A 20,801-nucleotide genomic window follows, 5' to 3' on the forward strand; every position below is an offset into this window, starting at 1 on the left:
TTGTTTCATCACAAAACCAGAGATCAACCTCTGTCTGGTGGAGTCCACAAAGCATATTGCATGTAATAAACAGTTGGTCAATGTGTTTCCAGCACTACTAAACAACTATTGATTTAGAACACCGGAGTTGCTGCAAGTCGCCAAGAAATCAGGAGCTGCCTACACTATTCCAGGATCATTTCAACTTAAACATGTCAACATCATCAAATTACCTATGCTTAATCTAATTCAGTGACAACTAAAATATTCCAAAAACAACAATGTAGTCCAATCAACGTAAACTAAATATCATGTGGCTTTCCATGGTACTGATTTCTGTGTGTGTGTGTGTGTGTGTGTGTGTGTGTGTGTGTGTGTGTGTTTATGTATGTAAGTAGAAAAAACATGTTGACTCACCCTAATGCCATTGCCATCCTCCTCTCTTTCATGGATCAGAATCGCCATTGTAATCATTGGCCAGTACGGAGAATTAAGTAAAACCACAAGTTCAAATCCTTATCTCCATCCATGGCTAATTTAGGACAGGGTCAATTTTAGCTAACTAGCTAGTCACCAGAGGACAACAACAGAACAACATTTCTGTCTATGACTTTTGGCTATTGATGTGATGTGATTGGTGTGAAGCCAAATCCAAACTGGCTTCCCATGACACTTTTTTTTGGTGCACTAGGACCATTCGCAGTTGAGTTCACTCAGTTCGTTGATTGGCTATTATTTTATAAATTTTTCTATAAAGGGAGGCCAAATTCTCACTTGCTTCCCTTGCATTTAATGACCAGACATCATCAGCTAGATGGGCTACACATACAGAAACAGAGGGGAGCTGTTTTGCACGCTCAGATGCTTTCTCCGGTGAGACACATTCAACCTCTTGTGAATTGAAGGAAAATAATGAAACACGAGAGATAAAATATTTTGTTTTTTTTGTGTTTTTGTAAATTTTTGGGGAAGCCATCCATGAATATATGCCACTGGAGTAGATAGATTGTAGTCTCTCTAAACATGTGCCTATTCATCAAAGCAAATATCTGTTAATAAAAATGATATGAAGTAACATGTTTAGCATTTTGTGGAGTCTTGGGAATGAATCTATTTTCAGACATGCAAACACATGCACAGACTACAATAAATATTTTAACATTTCTTGAAATCTTCAAGATGCATGCAACATAAGGACTGTATACATTTTCAGAAAGAGGTTGATACAGTCCCTACATTGAAGAAAATGGAGACCTCATCTGAAAGCAGCAATCAAAAGCTAATTTTTATTTTATATTTATTCCATAAACATTATTACAAAACTCAGCAAGTTACCAATATTACATTGTCACCATACAGGCTTGTCCACAAATATTTAAACCTTTGCAACAGTTACAACAAAACAAAATAATACTAGAATGATTTACATGAAAATCTATAAAACAGCAATAAAATCACAAACATGTCTTTATTTCAGTTTTTCTTTTTGTTTTATCATAATTTTTACACAGTAGCACTACACTCCCACAACAAGATTGGTCTGATTACAAAACTTCCAACAAAATGTTACAACTTTTTTCCCAGTGTTTTACCCTCTTATTTTTTGGAGTTTTTTTGTTGTCGTGTTTGTTATTTTGGTTTTTAAAACCAGAGGCATGTCATTATGCATCCCTTTCACTGCCTGTAAAGGTGAAAAAAGAGTATCCACACTCACAAATACTTCACAGCACTTTCTAAGAAAAATATACACTTAGAAAATATTTTACAAATCGGCACACTGAAAAATATACAAGATTCATCGAGGACGTCAAGAGTTCTTCTGGAATCCCTCTGACAACAACTCTGACGATATTTATAAAGCTCAATATTATTTTCAACAAAAAAAAGGCAAAACATAATTTTAATTAATGTCAAAATCATGGCAGAATTAGGCTACATCAAACATAACAGTATCTAATACATTCATAAATAGGGCACAGAGGATTTCTTCATCCTTTTTTCAATTACCTGTAAATGAATTTGCTTTCAAGCACCTTTCCAAGGCAGCTCAACAGTGGTACATCATATACAACTCTTGTTGGAGAGGAAGTACAGTACATTCAATTGACAATGGGCAGGGATGATATAAGGCAGTCTACTCCACACCACCTGGTGGTGACACTTGTCGTGATCCCACATCTAAATGACTAGCCTGGCAACTTGGAGAAGATGGAGGGGAAGGGGGGTTGCGAGAGACAAGGGTCTTCACAATAAATATTGAGCTAATAATAATAATATACATTTATGTCAATTGACATAAATTGTAGAAATCTAATATAGAGCTCCATGTTGGTGCAGTGGTAGGTGAATGCATGAGATTACATTAATCTGTGTGTTAATCTTGAGTATAGTACAAATGCAAACCTCAAGATTTTGAGCGCTTGGGACTATAAGGTTCTATCTGCAAAAATATGATTCTGAGATAATTGGCTTTAAAGTTCCGAACCCTCATTGGTTTCAATGGTGTCAGGAATTTTTATCTTCTATTCTTTTGAACTTAACAACATGAATTGGTGTATTTACAGTACTATATAGGTAGAGAACATTGAACAGATCAAGGCTATGCCAATAACTACATTTTGACAAAAATGCAGATAGAACCTTGTAGTCCGATGATCTTGATTTAATTAACCCGTTAGAGCATATTTAATCCCCTTCTCTGTATCTCCATGCTGGCTGTTGATTTTGAGTTCAGATGGCAATTATTTCAGAAGAATGTATGAAAGAAAAGACAGTCATTTGCATTTTGGTAAAATGTGTATCACTGTCAGCTGCAGGTGCTTGGCAAACGGAATAGATCCCAAGTGTAAGATCTCTGGAATGTCGACCGGCCACCATAGTCCAGAACCCCCACCGCACAACCGTAACAAAAAGAACATGAAACAGCCAATATACATACAGATAGAAAATGTTTATACAGGTACTTGATCAACGTTTGGCACATTAATTCCATTTTCAACATTATAATTATTGTCATATTCTGCAAATAGTGCATATGTCTCTGTACAATAGCATTAACAAATTGCAATTTTGGGTACTTACTCCACTTACCCTCCCACCAACTCTCCCCAAACCATGGCAATAAGCCAATGACAAATAATACCATTTAAAGATATTAATACAACTAGGACAGTTTGATAAATTTGTCTTATTGTTAATACAAAAAGAGTCCCTTTTTTAATTCTGAAAAGTCTGGTTCCCAGCAGAACAGTGATACAGTTCTCCAACACCAGCGAAACATCCACAACTGGAATGGCAGGGTGATATCAGTAATGATAGGATAGGCCTACTGTAACTGTTCACGTATGACTCACTCCACTCTCTCTTCTTACACTGAAGAAAACCACTGTCTGAATGTAAGGACGGACAACCTTTGAACTGGGATTTTATTTTGTGGAGAGCCACAGACGGAATTTTGACATTATTAAGATGGGACAAGCTGTTCTGCTGAAATGGAGAAATGAAAACACAAAGCAAACCACTAAGTATCACAAAAAAATATTTTCAAAGCAGTTTCAAGGCAATCTTTCTTATTATACAAAAGTCAAACCTAAAGTAACAAAAAACAAAACAATCTAAAGACCAAGAAAGGTGAATCAAGCAGCAGTCAGAAACAAAATGGAGCCACGGTAGTTTGAAAACCCAGTCAAGCTGAAGACAATCAATCACTCAATAGGTAGCTTCTCAGGAACAAATAAAATTTTACATGCAAGTTATTTTGGCTCTATTTAGGGTAAAATAAGCAGGTGGGGTAGTCAAGGTTAATGCCATGCAACACTTGGATTTAAGTCAAAAAGGGAGAGCAGTAAGGGAACCCAGGGAACTGAGCAAGGGGCAGGAGGAAAGAGAGTGAGTGGGACATATTTTGCAGCCACCGGTACAAAATATTACCTCAGTTTCTCATAAGAGGCCATCAGAGCTACGTTCTTGCTCGAGTCCCGCTTCCCTGTATTGTTTTCGTCTCGAGCAAATTTTGCACCGGTTTTGTGACGGTACATTTTCTTGTGTGCGGGCCCACAGATGCCAGGTATACCGAGGCTGGACTTGTTAAACATGTTGCAGTCCAGCATGAGAGGGGGGAAGAAGGGGTTTGAAGGAATTAACTTGGCTTGGTTTTTGGCTCCCATGCCCGTTGCCTTCCTGCCCCTTCCTGCCACAGGGGAGGTGGTATAACCACCCTTTTTCCTGACATTAGCTGTTGTTCCCGCCAGGATTTTAAGTGTCTTAGTTTTAAGGCTGTTGGCATCTGGAGGCTGACAGAGTCCAGACATGGGGTCCCACAGTGGCTCGATTGACACCTTCATAAACCTCTGGACCTCTGCCATACCAGAGGCTATGTTGGACAGGATGTTGGAGGGCTCTTCAAACTCTCGCTGGTCGTCATCCACAGGACTGTTGTTGTTGCCGCCGTCTGCCCAGCCCCCACCATGCTCCTCCAGTAAAGGCCAGTCTTCTGACAGTCCAGCAAGGCCTTCACTTTCTTCACCTTTTGCATTTGCCTTTGCATCAAGCAGGGCTTTTAGCTTTTTGGATGAACTAGAATTCTGTCTAGGGGCTTTGTTCTTCTCTGTCTTGGGGGCCCTTGGAGCCTTAGTTTTCTGTTTACTGGTTGTTTTCCTTTTTGACTTGGGACCTTTAATTCGACCTCCGATGGATTCGGGCTGCTCATCAAATACGTTGGGGCCATCAACCTTGCATGTGCCGTCATTATCATTGAAAGTATGGAACTGGAACTGATGATTGTTTATCGCTCTGCCATCATGGTTTTGTGTTGGCAGGACATTACAGTCCCACTTAGTCCCATCAGGTGTAGCTGAGAGAGTCATGTCTCCTGTCTCTCCCTGAAACTCCCTGGCCTTTCCTAGGCTTTCCCTCATTTCTGTCCCCATCACCTGTGGGGAGAGATTTGGTGTGTCGGGTGGCGACATCTCTGACAACGGCGAGTGCCTGAACTTATCGGGGGTGAAGTTGGAGATGTCCAGTAGGTCTGTAGACTCCCTGAGGGGAGTGATTTCATCGGTACTTTGCTGGATCACCAGTTTGGGACTGCAGTGGGCCAAGAAGTTCTCGTTCACATCCTCTTCACTCTCCTTCTCACAGGACTTGAGACTCATAGAGCTGTAGTTGCTGGAGGTGGCAGACAGTGAACTCATAGAGTCATAGCTGGCCAGCCTGCCGTTCTCTGTGTTTAGAGTGACTCTATGGAACTGCACCTGTTCCCCTTCAGCTGACCGGCTGACTTGTAGGCCTGAGTCTAGTCCTGGTGGCTCCTCAGGTAAATATGCCTTATCATACAGCAGTCTGTTGCCATCTACATTGACTTGACTATATCCTGACAACGGCAAGTTGTTTGTCATTGGCAAAGAAATGGTGCTGGAAAAGCCAGAAGGTTCAGGTTTAATATCAGGTGTAAATGATAAATGTTTACCTTCAGACTGCCATGATGTGTGAGTGAAGTTTGGCTCCATTTGATTGGAGCAGTTAGAGGGAGATTGTTGGAGCTCAGACTCTGAGGGTGGGGATAGAACACAGCTCTGGGCCAGCTGTAGGTTAGTGAATGGATTCTCCTCCTGGGAGAGGCCATGAGGAAACTGCTGTCGGGGATGCTGCTGATGCTGCTGTGAGTAATATGTCAGCCCAGTGTTACTGGATGAGTCAGAGGCCTCTAGTAATGTCTGCAGGTAGCCTCCAGGGATGACATGTAGACCACTATTCACATTTACAGGATGGGTCAATATACTGGAAGGGGAGCAGGGGGCTGGTGTAAAAGGGGACTTTTCATTGGGGTCGACACTCACAGTGGAGTCATCACAAAGCTGGGGGCTGCCTGCAGTGGAGTAAACTATGTCAGGGTGCTGATTTGGGGATAGTGGGCCAACCTCTTGTAGCTGTATCACAGTTTTACCATCCTCCCGCTGAGCCTCGTTCATTTTTTTCAACCTCAGTCTGGCCTCGCTTTTAAATTTCCTTATTTGCACAGTCTTATTCCCAAGTCTTTTCCCCTCCCTCTCTAGCGATCTGCTTTTTCCTGTCACACTGCCTTGGTCTAATCTAGCAGCACAGTCAGAGGTCGTTGTTGTTATAGATTCCATATCTGTACAGGCAGCTTCATCCTCAGCTGCGCCCACCTCTTGCTTGTGATTGGTGAGGTTTGGCGAGAGCTTTACAGCGTGAATTCTTTGAATCCGGACTCTATTTGCAATCCTGTATTTTCTTTTTGTCAGGCTCGAATTAAGGGAACGCCTGCAGCCATTTGGAAATGTGTTTTTATCACCAGCAGCCAGCATGCGCTGCTCCTGCATTTCCTGGCGCCTCTTTTGCCAGTAGTCTTTCAGAGGAGCCATTCTCTGGTACTTATGAACTAAGTCCTTACTTAAGCTTACTGTTGTCTCTGATGTGTCAATTTTGCCAAGCTTTAATAACATGTGCTTCTCCCCTTTAAATCGGTTTATGATGATGTATTTGATTATCACCGGAGGCTCTTTTCGTGAGGATTTTCTCCTCTTCTTTGGACACCAGTCGTCATCCTCCTCTTTTTTTGTACCCACCGTCTGCTTGTCTTTTTTCTCTGTGTTCCTCTCGCTCTCGATAGAATCCACGTCGTACAGATAGTCGTCGCTGTATCTGACTTTCCTCTTGGACCTCAGCCCATAGCTCAGCTGGCTGGAGGAGCTGGAGTTCTCCCTGGAGAGGAAGCAGTGTTTCTGTTTGGTCTGGCAGGTGTCAAGGGAGGATCCAGTACAGGAGCTGTCATCGCTGTACTCTCCAGAGTCCACTGTGGAATTGTTGAAGTCAAACAGGTAGCTGCTCTCTGGACTGACACTCGGTGTCACCTCAACAGAGCTGCTGCTGTTGTTTTTGTCAACCTTTTCTCCAGCCGCCCAGACTTCAACTATCTCTCCCTTCACCTGTGCCCCTTCAGCTCCCTTCTTCACTGTTCCCTCACCCTCCTTTTTGGCCACGACACTTGGGAAGAAGTTGAACTGGGTTTCCTCCTGAATGGGGTTGGTCTTTTCTCGGACGTTGTCCTGGAATGACTCGTAGCGGATCTTCAGCGAGCACACGTCACTGCCCAGGGTGGAGTCCTCGTCCTCATCATCAAACATGTAGTTGTCTACGTCCTCTTCTGAGAAGAGGTTGACAGAGAGCTCATTCTTAGAGCAGAGGTCCAGCAGCTCGATCTTACTCTCGCTGATAAAGGACTCAAAGCAGCCCCAGTCCTGGCTGGAGTTGGCCAGTAGAGCCTCCTCACCATTGCACTTGTCCAGGAGCAGGCCTTCGTAGATACTCTTCGACGTGGCGTCCTCTGAGTCGCTGTCCTCCGCTGACTTCTCATCATCTGTCTTCTCCTCTGCCCTGATCTTGTGCTCTGGGTAGCTGAGGAGCTGGTCTGAGAGCAGCTGATCCCCGTAGCGGATACCATCCCCAGAACTCATGCACTGCATGGCCATGTCAGGACAGGAGACAGGACAGGGGTCATAGTCCCGGCCCAGGTCCAGCCCTGGCTCAGGCTCTGTAGCGTCCTTGGTCTCGATGAAACAGCCCAGGCACGTGCGGCTTTGTGGCATGAGGCAGTCCCCTCCAGACAGGGCTGATACACTCCCTACCTCCATTATTGTGAAAGCTGCTTTGTTACTACAGTCCTCTGGAAGAGCCCAGGGACTCACCTCTTTTGTTGTGCAAGAGGAGGTGTGGGAGATGGCATGGATAGAAGAGGAGTCATCAGTGGTAGTGGTGGTGATGCTGGGCTCAGAAGTCTCTGTTGGGCTGAGGGGTGAGAATGGGTTCAGTGAGGTCCTCTCACTCTCATGGCCTCCTTTTGGTTGATTGGCTGTAGGTGAGATGGCGGTGCTGTCTGGCTGCAGATTACTGTCCTGGATGTGTGATTCTATAGAGCAGAACAGAGAGATGATATCAGATAATAACTAATTCACCAGTGAACTCACTGATGGACAATGTGAGAGTACTTTAATATACTGTCCTATATGAGAGGACATTTTAATATACTCTACTATTTCCTATCTTTAATAATTTTTCATTTTCAGCTCAATGTATGTTCCTAGCCTCTCTTACAGTTGATAAAATGTACAGGTCGGTTTTTTTTTAAACAGGCTGCACAAAGTAATCCTTTTGTACAAAGACAAGGAATAATATAGCTAATTCAAGCTGAAAAGGTGAATTCTGCTTTTTATTGAGGAAAATGGAATGCTCATAATTTTCACATCATTGTGTTTCTTGTGCTTTATAATTTGTGATAAGAATACATTGAGAATAAAATACCCAATAGAAAGTAATGGGACAATTATAGTGGAAATATACCATTAGCCTATTTTTCACTCTTAAATAAGGCCTCTGCACTGCCTCTTCTATTACTCTGGTTCATGTATTTAAAGGATACATGGAAGGAATGACAAACGTAATAACCTTTCCCCTGCTCTTTGTGAGTGGTCTTCCCCCTTTGACATTCAGGATCATTAGAGGTGGGAAAGGATGATCAGTACTTTCAGGAGGAAAAAATGGAGGAAAACATTCCACACGTTGGAACGTTTCTCAGCACTGAAACATTGCTCATCCATTCAGATGCAGCAAAGGTTAAGGTCACTAAATATCAAGGCTGGGGCTTCTTGCCTTTCAGTTCTGTGAAGGTAACAGGCAAATTTAATAGCAGAGGAGGTGAAAATAATGCATAGCATAAGAACTCTGTGCCTCCTTGTAACCAGCAGGACATAATGTACTGTGATAATGTGACAGCATTCCCTCTGTTCCTTAATAGAAACATTTTAAAATGCTAAAACATACAGTATGAAGTGTTGATATACACCTGAGGTGAGGAATTACATCTTGGTGTGTCCATCATTTTTTTAATTCAAGTATGAAATGTCTTTACCATTCTCATCCTCTTTGTTGATCTGTTCCAGGTTTGGAGCCAGCACAGAAAAGTTGGGTTCTTGAAAAACATCCATCAATTTAGCTTGGTTCTAGTTGTCCCTTACACTTTTGCCACTATCCAACCTGCAAAAACACAGAGAAAGAGACACATGAAAAAATAAAAACACTGGAGCTGACAAAAGGAGAAGGCTTATTATGTCATCATAACAATATACACTGTCACGTACATCTCTGTTGACCCTCGTCTTTGTCAACTACAATGTATGAAAGGCTTCAAAAGTGCCTAGGGAATGGAGATTTTATGTATGAAAATGTCAAAAAAATATATATATTTCTCCTCAATAATATGGCTTTTTGCCGACAATTCTATTCTTTGTTCCCCTAAAATATCTGTCCCAATCTACGGGCTATTAAGGGATATTGGACACCAATATAGGAGACTGACATATATTGTATATTGTATCTAGTAGACTTTTCAACACCTGAGCCTCAGGCTGTATGCAAATTGTAGGCAAATCCTCCTGGCCTTTTGTATATTGCTTTAATCAAGCATTTCTCAGCTCTGAAAACTCCTCAATAACTTGCTTGCTTTATGAGAATTGCTCTAAGCAAATGTCAGAAGTAACAATAGTATAAAATCACACCAACAAGATCCGATTTCTGTACCATATTCAATATTCTTAGCTCTCTAACTCTCCTGTTCACTCTTCCCCACTCCTCGTCCTCTTACAACCATCCATTTTCTTGCAACCAAGGAGCAAAAACAAATGGCCAGATTAATGAAGATGGAGAAGAAGCAATAAGAGGTTGCATAAAATTAGCCTTCTGTCTAACGATCATGTCCAATTTAACACCTTATTAAGCCATGTTGTTTCATCTCCTGGAGGCCATTTGCGACAAAGGTTTGTGAGCCGCATGAAACAAGACTTTCTGCCAGTGCAGTGCTGACTCATTGCCAGCTGGAATGATGCTGGTAACCTGGACTGGGTCTCTGTCTGTGTGTAATTAACCTGGGTCTCTGTGTTAACCTGGCCAACCATGGGTCTTTGTGTTAACCTGGCCTGAGTACTCTGTGTTAACTTGGCTATTGTTCTCTGTTTTAACCTGGCCATTATGCTCTGTTTTAACCTGGCCATTATTCTCTGTTTTAACCTGGCCAGCCATGGTCTTTGTGTTAACCTGGCCTGAGTACTCTGTGTTAACTTGGCTATTGTTCTCTGTTTTAACCTGGCCAGCCATGGTCTTTGTGTTAACCTGACCAGCCATGGTCTTTGTGTTAACCTGACCAGCCATGGTCTTTGTGTTAACCTGACCAGCCATGGTCTTTGTGTTAACCTGACCAGCCATGGTCTTTGTGTTAACCTGACCAGCCATGGTCTCTGTGTTAACCTGACCAGCCATGGTCTTTGTGTTAACCTGACCAGCCATGGTCTCTGTGTTAACCTGACCAGCCATGGTCTTTGTGTTAACCTGACCAGCCATGGTCTTTGCGTTAACCTGGCCAGCCATGGTCTTTGTGTTAACCTGACCAGCCATGGTCTTTGTGTTAACCTGACCAGCCATGGTCTTTGTGTTGACCAGTCTCTGTGTTAACCTGACCAGCCATGGTCTTTGTGTTAACCTGACCAGCCATGGTCTTTGTGTTAACCTGACCAGCCATTGTCTCTGTGTTAACCTGACCAGCCATTGTCTTTGTGTTAACCTGACCAGCCATGGTATTTGTGTTAATACTGATTGGATTTGCAAAATGTCATCAGTGTATCTATTTTTACCCAACCTAATGTGATTTCACGTTAGTTGGCAACAAAAAAAGACGGTGAACTGACGTCTATGCCAGCGGGCTGGCCATGGGTCTCAGTGTTAACCTGATCATGTTTGTGTTAACCTGACCACGGGTCTCAGTGTTAACCTGATCATGTCTGTGTTAACCTGACCACGGGTCTCTGTATTAACCTGACCACGGGTCTCAGTGTTAACCTGACCACGATTCTCAGTGTTAACCTGACCACGGGTCTCAGTGTTAACCTGACCACGGGTCTCAGTGTTAACCTGACCACGGGTCTCTGTGTTAACCTGACCACGGGTCTCAGTGTTAACCTGACCACGATTCTCAGTGTTAACCTGACCACGGGTCTCAGTGTTAACCTGACCACGGGTCTCAGTGTTAACCTGACCACGGGTCTCTGTGTTAACCTGACCACGGGTTTCAGTGTTAACCTGACCACGGGTCTCAGTGTTAACCTGACCACGGGTCTCAGTGTTAACCTGACCACGGGTCTCAGTGTTAACCTGACCACGGGTCTCAGTGTTAACCTGACCATGGGTGTAACAGATGTCCAGCGTAGACAAGAAGACTGGTCTCGGCACAAGTGTAATATATGTGATCGTGTATCGTAACTCTCTTGTGTTGTGATTTTAAAGAAAGGAATACCCAGCCAGTGGGCCAAGTTGATTGGTGTTTGTTCTGAGGATAGACACAAGGGTTGCCCATTAGATGTGCAGGACAACAGTATGTTGATGGCTGTAGATTTGCGATCCATCGCTTCCATGTCAATATCAGAATGGGTATTTTGTAATCAAACATAACCATGACAAAAAGAGTACAAAATACAATAAATGTAAGTACCTGATGATAGACACAAGGAATCACATTAGATGTGTAGGACAACAGTATGTTGATGGCTGTAGTTTCATGGTTTGTCTGTTAGCATGGAAATAACTATGATTTAGCAGGGACTAATGTGACCATTACCATCTTGAGCATGTTAGCTAACTCGCTCTTACAGAAATAACATGCAAAAGCACATCCCAAGATGCTCCCAATATCTAACAGGTACTGTACACATATTCCTTCATAAAGTATTCACACTGCTTGACTTTTTCCAAATTTTGTTGTCAACAATCCTCACAAAATATTCTAATGTGGAAGAATGTGGGAGAAAACTGTGGAAGAAAAATTCTAACATTTGTAAAACATTTATGAAGTATAAAACACAAATATATTTTGATTAGATAAGTATTCAACCCCTTAAGTCAATACATGTTAGAATCACCTTTGGCAGTGATTACAGCTGTGAGTCTTTCTGGGTAAGTCTCTAAGAGATTTCCACACCTGGATTGTGCAACATTCCACCTCTGTCACATTGGTTGTTGATCATTGCTAGACAACCATTTTCAGGTCTTGCCATAGATTTTCAAGCAGACTTAAGTCAAAACTGTAACTCAGCCACTCAGGAACATTCACTGTCCTCTTGGTAAGCAATTCCAGTGTAGATTTGGCCTTGTGTTTTAGGTTATTGTCCTGCTGAAAGGTGAATTCATCCCCCAGTGTCTAGTAGAAAGCAGACTGAACCAGGTTTTCCTCTAGGATTTTGCCTGTGCTTAGCTCCATTCTGTACATTTTCTATCCTGAAAAACTTCCCAGTCCTTAACAATTACAAGCATACCCATAACATGATGCAGCCAACACTATGAATAAAAATATGGAGAGTGGCACTCAGTAATGTGTTGTATTGGATTTGCCCCAAACATAACACTTTGCTTTCAGGACAAAAACTTAACTGCTTTGCCACATCTTTTGAAGTATTACTTTAGTGCCTTTTAGCAAACAGGATGCATGTTTTGGAATTTTAAAAAAAATTGTCCAGGCTTCCTTCTCGAAAAACATAATTCCACTTTGACATTATGGGGCATTATTGTGTGTAGGTCAGCGACAATTTTAAATTCCATCTGCAACACAAGAAAATGTGGAAAAAGTCAAGGGGCGTGAATCATTTCTGAAGGCACTGTATACACATCAGGACATGTACGTAGTGAACTCGTACACATTGTAGAATACGTTATTTCAGAACGTGACCTACATGCTTGCATGTCAATATCAGACTGGGAAGAATGTATGTTCGCGATCTCCCCCTATCTGCAAGCATGACTAATGGAATAACACCTTATTGATTTGTAAATTCAACCAACCAATAGGAATACAGAAACTTCGAATACATATTTCTGCAGTGTCAAGTGGAAACATAACCAACCCCATTAACAGGATCGGACCATAACCAAATCTAACTGCCTGTAGCTCAGGACCTGAAGCAAGGATATGCATATTATTGATACCATTTGAAACACTTTGAAGTTTGTGGAAATGTGAAATTAATGTAGGAGAATATAACACATTAGATCTGGTAAAAGATAATACGTGTTTCTTTGTGTTTTTTGTTCCATCATCTTTGAAATGCAAGAGAAAGGTCACAATGTATTATTCCCGGTTAGGCTCAATTTTGATTTTGGACACTAGATGGCAGCAGTGTATGTGCAAAGTTTTAGACTGATCCAATGAACCATTGCATTTCTGTTCAAAATGTTGTATCAAGTCTGCCCAAATGTGCCTAATTGGTTTATTAATACATTTTCAAGTTCATAACTGTGCACTCTCCTCAAACAATAGAATGTTATTATTTCACTCTAATAGCTACTGTAAATTGGACAGAGTAGTTAGATTAACAAGAATTTAAGCTTTCTGCCCATATCAGATATGTCTATGTCCTGGGAAATGATTGTGTTACTTACAACCTTGTGCTAATCACACGTTTGCTCAACCTTCCCACGGGGGGGGGTGCACCGATCCTGTAGAGGTTAACCTGGCCAAGGGCCTCTGTGTTATCCTGGCCATGGTTCTCTGTCTGGCATGTCATGGCAATGGGTCTCTGTTTTACCCTGGCCACTCTTGTCTACCACTGTGCACTAATTTTACTGAAAAGACTCTGGTCTACTCTTAAGTTATGAGTCATTGGGAAGCAGAATTAAAATCTTAACCGCAGAATTGTCTTATCTCAACACTGCGTAGAGAGAGACCACTGGAAACAGAGTAGTACAGGGAGAGAGTTTGCAGAGATATGAAACATTATCTTCAGCGGGAGATGCTCAGCATCTTTTTACAACTGAAAACAACACCTGGTGGGCCCAAGATGACAAATGCGTGAAAGTATAACTGCCAGACTTGAATCCATTACTGGCATGGAGTAGCATCTGTGGTTATCAAACCCTTGTGAGGCACATCCAATGTATTATTTTTTTTAATGTATGTATGCAGAGAAAAGGAAAACAGGTCCTATCATCTGAAATGAAGGCCCAGGTTATCATAGCTCTCTCTCTACTCAGAAGGGGTCACTGTTAAACAGAAAGGATCACTGCTGATGCAGGAGAATCACCTTCACTTGTACAAGTCCACAATTACGTCCACATCACCTGATCCATCTGCTGCAGTCAGGGCTCTACATGGGAGGATCTGTGACACACTGACACTGCTCTGTGCTTTTCTTCTCAGGAGGAACAACTGACTTCCCAGATAAAACACTGAATTTCATATGAACCAGATATGTTTTTCTTGAAACTTGAAATGGTTACTCTTTGTACTATGTTTTAACTACAGACGACTTTCTGAAAGACATATCATATGGTGGTGCTAGACTACAACATAGCCAACATAACAGGCCAATATATGGTTGACCTGTTTCACTTAAAATAATGAAATGCTATGGATTTGTAGTAGGGCATAGCAGTATCCCATTACAGGAGTATGTTGATGTTATAGCAAATTGTAAGTCTTCAACATTCAACTTCAAAATTATACAAAGTTCTGTTTGCAAGATATAACTGAAAACTGTTGTCCTGATTAAAGAAGCAATAAAACCGGCCATCTTTAGACTAGTTGAGTATCTGGAGCATCAGCATTTGTGGGTTTGATTATAGGCTCAAAATGGCCAGAAACAAAGAACTTTCTTCTGAAACTCATCAGTCTATTCTTGTTCTGAGAAAAGAAGGCTATTCCATGCGAGATATTGTCAAGAAACTGAAGGTCACTGTGTACTACTCCCTTTGCAGAACAGAGCAAACTGGCTCTAACCAGAATAGAAAGAGGAGTGGGAGGCCCCGGTGCACAACTGAGCAAGAGAACAAGTACATTAGAGTGTCTAGTTTGCCAAACAGATGTCTCACAAGTCTTCAACTGGCAGCTTCATTAAATAGTACCCGCAAAACACCAGTCTCAACGTCAACAGCAAAGAGGCGACTCCGGGATGCTGGCCTTCTAGGCAGAGTTGCTAAGAAAATGCCATATCTCAGACTGGTCAATAAAAATAAAATATTAAGATGGGCAAAAGAACACAGACACTGGACAGGGGAACTCTGCCTAGAAGGCCAGCATCCCGGAGTCGCCTCTTCACTGTTGACGTTGAGACTGGTGTTTTGCGGGTACTATTTAATGAAACTGCCAGTTGAGGACTTGTGAGGTGTCTGTTTCTCAAAGGAGTGATGGAGTGATGAGTTGCTGATAATGGGCCTTTGTACGCCTATGTAGATATTGCTTTAAAAATCAGCCGTTTCCAGCTACAATATTCATTTACAACATTAACAATGTCTACACTGTACATTTCTGAGTGACCCCAAACTTTTGAATGGTAGTGAACATTATACTGCATCCTACATACACACATTCCTTTGCTTGAAGCCATATTGAGAAATATTAGTAAAAACAGTGCTCTTACTTAGCTGCTAAGCAAGTGAATAAAAAATAATCTCCTGAAATGTTGATTATTGGATCATTTGCTTGAGTCCACGTTCAGTAGGGTAACACCCTTACTAGACCGGCCCCATTGCGTGCACAAGCGTAGCAAAATAACTGTACACATACATGTTATTCAATCATTTCATCCAAACTGCTTGCGCGCGTTAACGAGCGTCTGCGTAGCCAGGCGCTAAAATAGAACTTGGTTCTAGTAGAGACGCTTCACGTGCTGCAAGTCCCCTCCTTGCTGTATATCACGAAGATACAAACCCACGAGGATAGATTAATCAAATATAACTAACTAAAAACGAAATAGGTTTACCTTTTTATCTGTGGATTAATGGTCCGAGAAGAGAAACAAGATTATGTAAAACTCCAGATAAAATTCTACAAAGAACCAGCTAAAAAGAGGACCATATCCATGTCAGGGAAAATAACAACAGAATGTTCATCTCCCAGGACATCAGTACCTTCAGAAAGTATTCAGACCACTTCGGTACTTTGTTGAAGCCCCTTCGGCAGCGATTACAGCATTGAGTCTTCTAGTGTATGACGCTACAAGCTTGGCACACCTGTATTTGGGGAGTTTCTCCCATTCTTCTCTGCAGATCCTCTCAAGCTCTGTCAGGTTGGATGGGGAGCGTTGCTGCACAGCTATTTTCAGGTCTCTCCAGAGATGTTCGATCGGGTTCAAGTCTGGGCTCTAGCTGGGCACTCCTGTGTTGTTTTGGCTGTGTGCTTAAGGTCGGTGGCCTGTTGGAAGGTGAACCTTCGCCCCAGTCTAAGGTCCGGAGCAGGTTTCATCAAGGATCTCACTGTACTTTGCTCCGTTCATCTTTTCCTCGATCCTGACTAGTCTCACAGTCCCTGTTGTTTTAAAACATCCCCACAGCACAATGCTGCCAACACCATGCTTCACTGTAGAGATGGTGCCAGGTTTCCTCCAGACGTAACGCTTGGTATTCAGGCCAAATAGTTCAATCTTGGTTTCATCAGACCAGAGAATCTTGTTTATCATGGTTAGAGAGTCTATTGGTGCCTTTTAGCAAACTTTTACTGAGGAGTGGCTTCCGTCTGACCACTCTACCATAAAGGCCTGATTGGTGGAGTGCTGCAGAGATGGTTGTCCTTCTGGAAGGTTCTCCCATTTCCACAGAGGAACTCTAGAGATCTGTCAGAGTGACCATCGGGTTCTTCGTCACCTCCCTGACCAAGGCCCTTCTCCCCCGATTGCTAAGTTTGGCCAGGCGGCCAGCTCTAGGAAGAATCTTGGTGGTTCAAAACTTCTTCCATTTAAGAATGATGGAGGCCAATGTGTTCTTGGGGACCTTCAATGTTTCAGAAATGTTTTGGTACCCTTCCCCAGATCTGCGCCTCAACACAATCCTGTCTCGGAGCTCTACGGACAATTCCTTCGACCTCATGGCTTGGTTTTTGCTCTGACATGCACTGTCGACTGTGGGACCTTATATTTTCAGGTGTATGCCTTTCCAAATCATGTCCAATCAATTGAATTTACCACAGGTGGACTCCAATCAAGTTGTAGAAACATCTCAAGGATGATCAATGGAAACAGGATGCACCTGAGTTCAATTTTGAGTCTATTAGCAATGGGTCTGAATACTTATGTAAATAAGGTATTTCAGTTTTTTTTTTAAATACATTTGCATTTGCATTTATTGCATTTATTGTGTGTAGATTGCTGAGGATTTTTTTTTTTTAATCCATTTTAGAATAAGGCTGTAACGTAACAAAATGTGGAAGAAGTCAAGAGTACTGTAGTTGTGGCTAGTCCCCCCCCCCCCCCCCTTACCAGATCTGACTTTGCTGATTGCTACCTTATTGATGAAAAAATGTACTTACAATGACTGTGATATGTGGTTGTCCCACCTAGCTCTCTTAAGATGAATACACTAAGTCACTCTGGATAAGATGTAAATGTAAACACTTGAAATTCAACACAAATAAAACAACCAGCAGCACCAATGATACCATCGTTGTACATTACTTGAATTTAGAAGCCATTCCAATAGTGCAGTGTTATAAACCTGTGATAATCAAACCTTCAATACATATCAGGAGGATTGTCAAGGCCAAGGAGGAGCTGCTTTTTTTCATATCAAAGCAGCTAATATAAATTCTGATAACAGAAGCTCTAATCCGTAAATCCATAATAGCACTTTATTGTGACTTCCACAAACAGCTTAGAAGGGCAGCATACATTTTTATTGAACAGGTGTACTACAGGATTTCAAAGGCCATCTGGGCGAGGGGCAACCTTGTACTGGAAATACAGAGTAGACAGGTAGGTTGCAGAGGTGGAAAACCTGCAGTGGAAAACTGGAGGTACTGAGGAGGAAAATATGTTTTATGCTTTTTATTGGTTATTTATTACCCCGACCTATACCATTACTTTGAGCATACAGACGACTATCTGGCGTGTCCCTTCTGTCTTGCATCATGATTCATTTAATCTACTTGCGTGATGGATGGACAACCCGCGCAGACTCAAATTGACAGTCACACTTGGAGTACTAACTTTATATACACACATTATGTGTGCGAGAGTGTGTCTGGTTTTCAACCTGGGGTACTGCAGGTGGTCTAGCCTTGTTTTTTAAAAATTGTTGGTGTGTGTTGGAGCTGGTGTGTGTGTGAGTATGAGTGTGTGTGTGTGTGTGAGAGAGAGAGAGAGAGAGAGAGAGAGAGAGAGAGAGAGAGAGAGAGAGAGAGAGAGAGAGAGAGAGAGAGAGAGAGAGAGAGAGAGAGAGAGAGAGAGAGAGAGAGAGAGAGAGAGAGAGAGAGAGAGAGAGAGAGAGAGAGAGAGAGAGAGAGAGAGAGAGGAATTACCTGGAATACTTATACAGCAATAGTTATACAGCAAATGCTCTGGCAAACAAACAGAAACCTGAAAACACCATCCAACCTGGAGCTGAGTGAGTAATGCTTAGCCTGAAGCAATTTCTTACTTTCAAAAGCGAAGAAGAAAAATACTCTACAATGATATACAGTGGGGCAAAAAAGTATTTAGTCAGCCACCAATTGTGCAAGTTCTCCCACTTAAAAAGATGAGAGAGGCCTATAATTTTCATCATAGGTACACTTCAACTATGACAGACAAAATGAGAAGAAAACAAATCCAGAAAATCACATTGTAGGATTTTAAATTAATTTATTTGCAAATTATGGTGGAAAATAAGTATTTGGTCACCTACAAACAAGCAAGTTTTCTGTCTCTCACAGATCTGTAACTTCTTCTTTAAGAGGCTCCTCTGTCCACCACTCGTTACCTCTATTAATGGCACCTGTTTGAACTTGTTATCAGTATAAAAGACACCTGTCCACAACCTCAAACAGTCACACTCCAAACTCCATTATGGCCAAGACCAAAGAGCAACAAAATTGTAGACCTGCACCAGGCTGGGAAGACTGAATCTGCAATAGGTAAGCAGCTTGGTTTGAAGAAATCAACTGTGGGAGCAATTATTAGGAAATGGAAGACATACAAGACCACTGATAATCTCCCTCGATCTGGGGCTCCACGCAAGATCTCACCCCGTGGGGTCAAAATGATCACAAGAACGGTGAGCAAAAATCCCAGAACCACATGGGGGGACCTAGTGAATGACCTGCAGAGAGCTGGGACCAAAGTAACAAAGCCTACCATCAGTAACACACTACGCCGCCAGGGACTCAAATCCTGCAGTGCCAGACGTGTCCACCTGCTTAAGCCAGTACATGTCCAGGCCCATCTGAAGTTTGCTAGAGAGCATTTGGATGATCCAGAAGAAGATTGGGAGAATGTCATATGGTCAGATGAAACCAAAATATAACTTTTTGGTAAAAACTCAACTCGTTGTGTTTGGAGTACAAAGAATGCTGAGTTGCATCCAAAGAACACCATACCTACTGTGAAGCATGGGGGTGGAAACATCATGCTTTGGGGCTGTTTTTCTGCAAAGGCACCAGGACGACTGATCCGTGTAAAGGAAAGAATGAATGGGGCCATGTATCGTGAGATTTTGAGTGAAAACCTCCTTCCATCAGCAAGGGCATTGAAGATAAAACGTGGCTGGGTCTTTCAGCATGACAATGATCCCAAACACACCGCCCGGGCAACGAAGGAGTGTAGGAGGAGGCTCTGTAAGAAGCATCTCAAGGTCCTGGAGTGGCCTAGCCAGTCTCCAGATCTCAACCCCATAGAAAATCTTTGGAGGGAGTTGAAAGTCCGTGTTGCCCAGCAACAGCCCCAAAACATCACTGCTCTAGAGGAGCTCTGCATGGAGGAATGGGCCAAAATACCAGCAACAGTGAGTGAAAACCTTGTGAAGACTTACAGAAAACGTTTGACCTCTGTCATTGCCAACAAAGGGTATATAACAAAGTATTGAGATACACTTTTATTATTGACCAAATACTTATTTTCCACCATAATTTGCAAATAACTTAATAAAAAATCCTACAATGTGATTTTTCCCTCATTTTGTCTGTCATAGTTGAATTGTACCTATGATGAAAATTACAGGCCTCTCTCATCTTTTTAAGTGGGAGAACTTGCACAATTGGTGGCTCACTAAATACTTTTTTGCCCCACTGTATTTTACTTTGTAAGGACTGAATGCTCAGGCTACCAAGCTTGCTAGGACTTCAATTAGCACTGACGTGTGAAGCGAGAGGTGTCGAAGCCTTTGAGCCCAACAAATGGCAGGCTCCCCCACCCAAATCCAGAGGCCTTGAAGCCCCCTCCTGCTGTTCAGAGACCATCCACTGGCATTTTCTACAAGAACTCTGCCTCCAGAAATAAAAGCTTCTCCCAAGTGGGTGTGACACCTACTCCCGTTTCCTGCTGCACTGCTGCTTGGATTCCACCTGGCGATCTGTTCACCGTCTGCCCTGGTTGTCTCACCCCCCCATCCCATTCTAACCATCTCTCGCTGGCTTTGCATTCATGTTACCTGATGAAATTGCTGTACCATATGATCTTGTTGCCATCTAATGCCATCTAATGCCATCTAATGTTGATGATATTTGGAAATGTGCATGTACACCCTGGCCCATTACTGTTGCTAGCCCCAATTCTGACTTGTGCTCTGATATCTGCTTCACTGATTTCTGCTCTCGTAAAATCCTGGGTTTTCTGCACATTAACAATAGAAGCTTATTACCTAAAATGGATCAATTGAAAGTATGGGTTCACCACTCCAAACCAGATGTGTTGGTCATTACTGAGACGTGGTTAAGGATGAGTGTTTTGAATACCGATGTTAAAAGGTTATAACCAGAAAGGTTATAACCTTTTTCGGCAAAAAAGATCTTCCAAAGGTGGGGGAGT

General features: G+C 42.3%; 1 protein-coding gene across 1 annotated transcript in view; it reads right to left on the reverse strand.

The window, feature by feature from the left end:
• Window positions 1-1,331: 1,331 nt before the first annotated feature.
• LOC139423025 (neurite extension and migration factor-like) overlaps window positions 1,332-20,801 on the reverse strand; it is an 84,533-nt gene continuing 65,063 nt past the window's right edge. The window contains exons 2-3 of the mRNA XM_071174595.1: window positions 8,906-9,030; window positions 1,332-7,906 (exon numbers count right to left, since the gene is read on the reverse strand). Of these exons, the coding sequence (XP_071030696.1) occupies window positions 3,906-7,906; window positions 8,906-8,981 (4,077 nt within the window). The 5' untranslated portion in view covers window positions 8,982-9,030 and the 3' untranslated portion in view covers window positions 1,332-3,905. The remainder of the gene's footprint in view (window positions 7,907-8,905; window positions 9,031-20,801) is intronic.

The sequence above is a fragment of the Oncorhynchus clarkii genome, chromosome 12 (genome assembly GCF_045791955.1).
Source record: "Oncorhynchus clarkii lewisi isolate Uvic-CL-2024 chromosome 12, UVic_Ocla_1.0, whole genome shotgun sequence".
Lineage (NCBI taxonomy): Eukaryota > Metazoa > Chordata > Actinopteri > Salmoniformes > Salmonidae > Oncorhynchus > Oncorhynchus clarkii.